The following is a 2,436-nucleotide window of genomic DNA, read 5'->3' as shown; positions in this document are numbered from 1 at the left end:
TGAATGAATGTGTTTATAAAAAGATTTGGTGGCCTTAACCCACAGCAATTGAACAAAATGTTTCGCCTTATACAGACACCTGTACCTTGGCAGAATGTTTTCCTGACAGGTTGAGCAAGTTCAAACTGGCAGAGCTGAAACCTTCCCCGAGAAAAACGAGGTGAGTCAGGAGGCCTGAGGCCTACTGCCTTGTGACTCCTGGGGACTTTTGTCCCTGACTCTTGGTTGGATATCATTCCATAGTTCAGACATGGTTTGTATTCAGAATTTGGCTGTTATTAAGACATACTCTAATGAAAAGTTGTTTCATCTTTTAGGGCAATTATAAAGTAGATAGATAATGCTCAGAATTACAAAGCTCCCATTTCTTAAACTCAATTTTCACACATCAGACCAAGTTATCGAGCAAGTTCATATCCTGCTAAAAATATAAAATTACGAAGAGACACACCTCTATGATAAATTAAAAACCTGTCTTCCATAGGATCCCTGCTTCTTACTAAAATACTTCATTCAGCATGCAGATTGAAGCATGTAACCCTTGGGATGCATGGTATGGAAGTGCCAATCAATAGCTTGGGAGTCAGGGCAATTCCAGAGCTCTATGGCTTTAAAACCAGTTTGGCTGCTGATATTTTAACCTGACAGCCCCTGTTTCCAGTTTACCTCCTATGTTGGGATTGTTACAGACAGGAAATGGGACTTCCCCTATCCTCTCACTTTCATTCACTCCTGGAAGCTTTCTTTACTGTTAGGGGCGGTAGTGGCTGCTCTGTTCTCATATCTAAGCCACCCGAGATGTTGCTTACATTGTCCTAGTGCACAGTGAACCACTGAATCATGCAAGGGCATAGAAAGTTCTGGGTGTCCTCTCACTGGTTCATATATGATGTGTCACACAGCTTAGAGACCTTTCCTGACTACAGTAATAAGCAGGCTCCTTCAGCAAATTTTGGTATTCAAAGGACTCTAGAGTGTTTTTCTTTTTCTTTCTTACTTTTCTTGTGCTTTACTTACCACCATCACATGGCGTAAGATGTTTACCAAAGGGTGAGGTAAGTGATGAACTAATCAGTTCAGTAAGAGATTAAAGTTTAAAGTATCTCTTCATCATCAAACCCAAGCCTACTGTGGTCCTTTATTCCTCCTATTCAGACAAAATGAAATCTAATTCTTTTCCAGATACTTCCTAATAAGATGCTTCGGAGTCTTGTATTTCCATTCATTCAACAAATGTCTGTGGGGTGTTGACTATGTAGCAGACACTCCACTTGCTGCTCCAGATATAACACCAACCAGGGCAGACAACTTGCCTGTCTTCTCAGATCTCTCATGCTAGCTCCTTTTCAAAGTAGCACAGAGAGGTCAGACAGTGGACAATTTCAATATTACTTGGGTGGTGATCCAAGTCAGCACTTGGAAAATTCTGGTTTTCATGAAGATATTCGAGTATCTCCTGGAAATGGAGCCATTGGGCACATGCAGATGATGGCAGTCGAGGGCAAAGGTGAAGTAAAGCATGGAGGAGAAGATGGCAGAAATAACAGTGGAGCGCCACATCGTGAGAAGTGCGCTGGAGAAAGTGAGGAATTCTCTGTCAGAAGAGGTGGAGGGCATAGGATGCCACATTTGAGTGAAGGAACAAAGGGCCGGCAAGTTGGTAGTGGAGGTGATGGACAGCGCCGGGGCTCCGACCGAGGGTCACGAGGCAGCCTCAATGAGCAGATTGCGCTGGTGCTCATCAGATTGCAGGAGGACATGCAGAATGTCCTCCAGAGACTTCACAAACTGGAAACCCTAACGGCTTTGCAGACAAAATCATCAACATTGCAGACACAACCCTCCTCACAGAGACCATCTTGGTGGCCCTTTGAGATGTCTCCTGGTGCATTAACTTTTGCTATTATATGGCCTTTTATTGCCCAGTGGTTGGTGCATTTATATTATCAAAGACGGAGAAGGAAACTGAACTGAATAAAGTTGTTTTTTTTTTTCAAGACTGCTGGGCCTGAATATCCTGTGAGTGAAATGGATTTTTGGATTCACAGGAAGATCGCGATGTGATGTTACATTTCCCTTCTGTTGTCCAGTAGCTTGGTCTGCATACACATATGCATATATATTCTTTTGCACTACATGAATAACATTTGAAGGACTAACATTGTTATACTTGAATAATCAATTTCAGCTAGGTTATAAAAGGCATACATAGATGTACTGTACTCTTGAACTTGGATGACATTAAATTATTATTGTTTTCTAACATGTTCACCTGATTATCTCCCATAGAGAAACAAGCTGCTTTTCCAAGGCACAATTGTGATGATGAGATCAGATTTATAAGCATATTTAGTTTTCTGAAGTATAAGAAAGCATGCAAATCGAGAGTGAATTTCAAGTGAGGTTAAGTCAGTTTTATACCCGTCACTGAGATTG

General features: G+C 41.6%; 1 protein-coding gene across 1 annotated transcript; it reads left to right on the top strand.

Moving 5' to 3' along the window:
* Positions 1 to 1,332: 1,332 nt before the first annotated feature.
* Positions 1,333 to 1,983, top strand: LOC101607341 (acyl-CoA-binding domain-containing protein 5-like). The gene has a single exon (XM_012948277.2). The coding sequence runs from the start codon at positions 1,333 to 1,335 to the stop codon at positions 1,972 to 1,974; it is 642 nt and encodes a 213-aa protein (XP_012803731.1). The 3' UTR covers positions 1,975 to 1,983.
* Positions 1,984 to 2,436: the final 453 nt, after the last annotated feature.

The sequence above is a fragment of the Jaculus jaculus genome, chromosome 10, assembly GCF_020740685.1.
Source record: "Jaculus jaculus isolate mJacJac1 chromosome 10, mJacJac1.mat.Y.cur, whole genome shotgun sequence".
Taxonomy (NCBI): Eukaryota; Metazoa; Chordata; class Mammalia; order Rodentia; family Dipodidae; genus Jaculus; species Jaculus jaculus.
The sequence above is the reverse complement of the archived record's forward strand: the minus strand, read 5'-3'. Positions and strand labels throughout refer to the sequence as shown.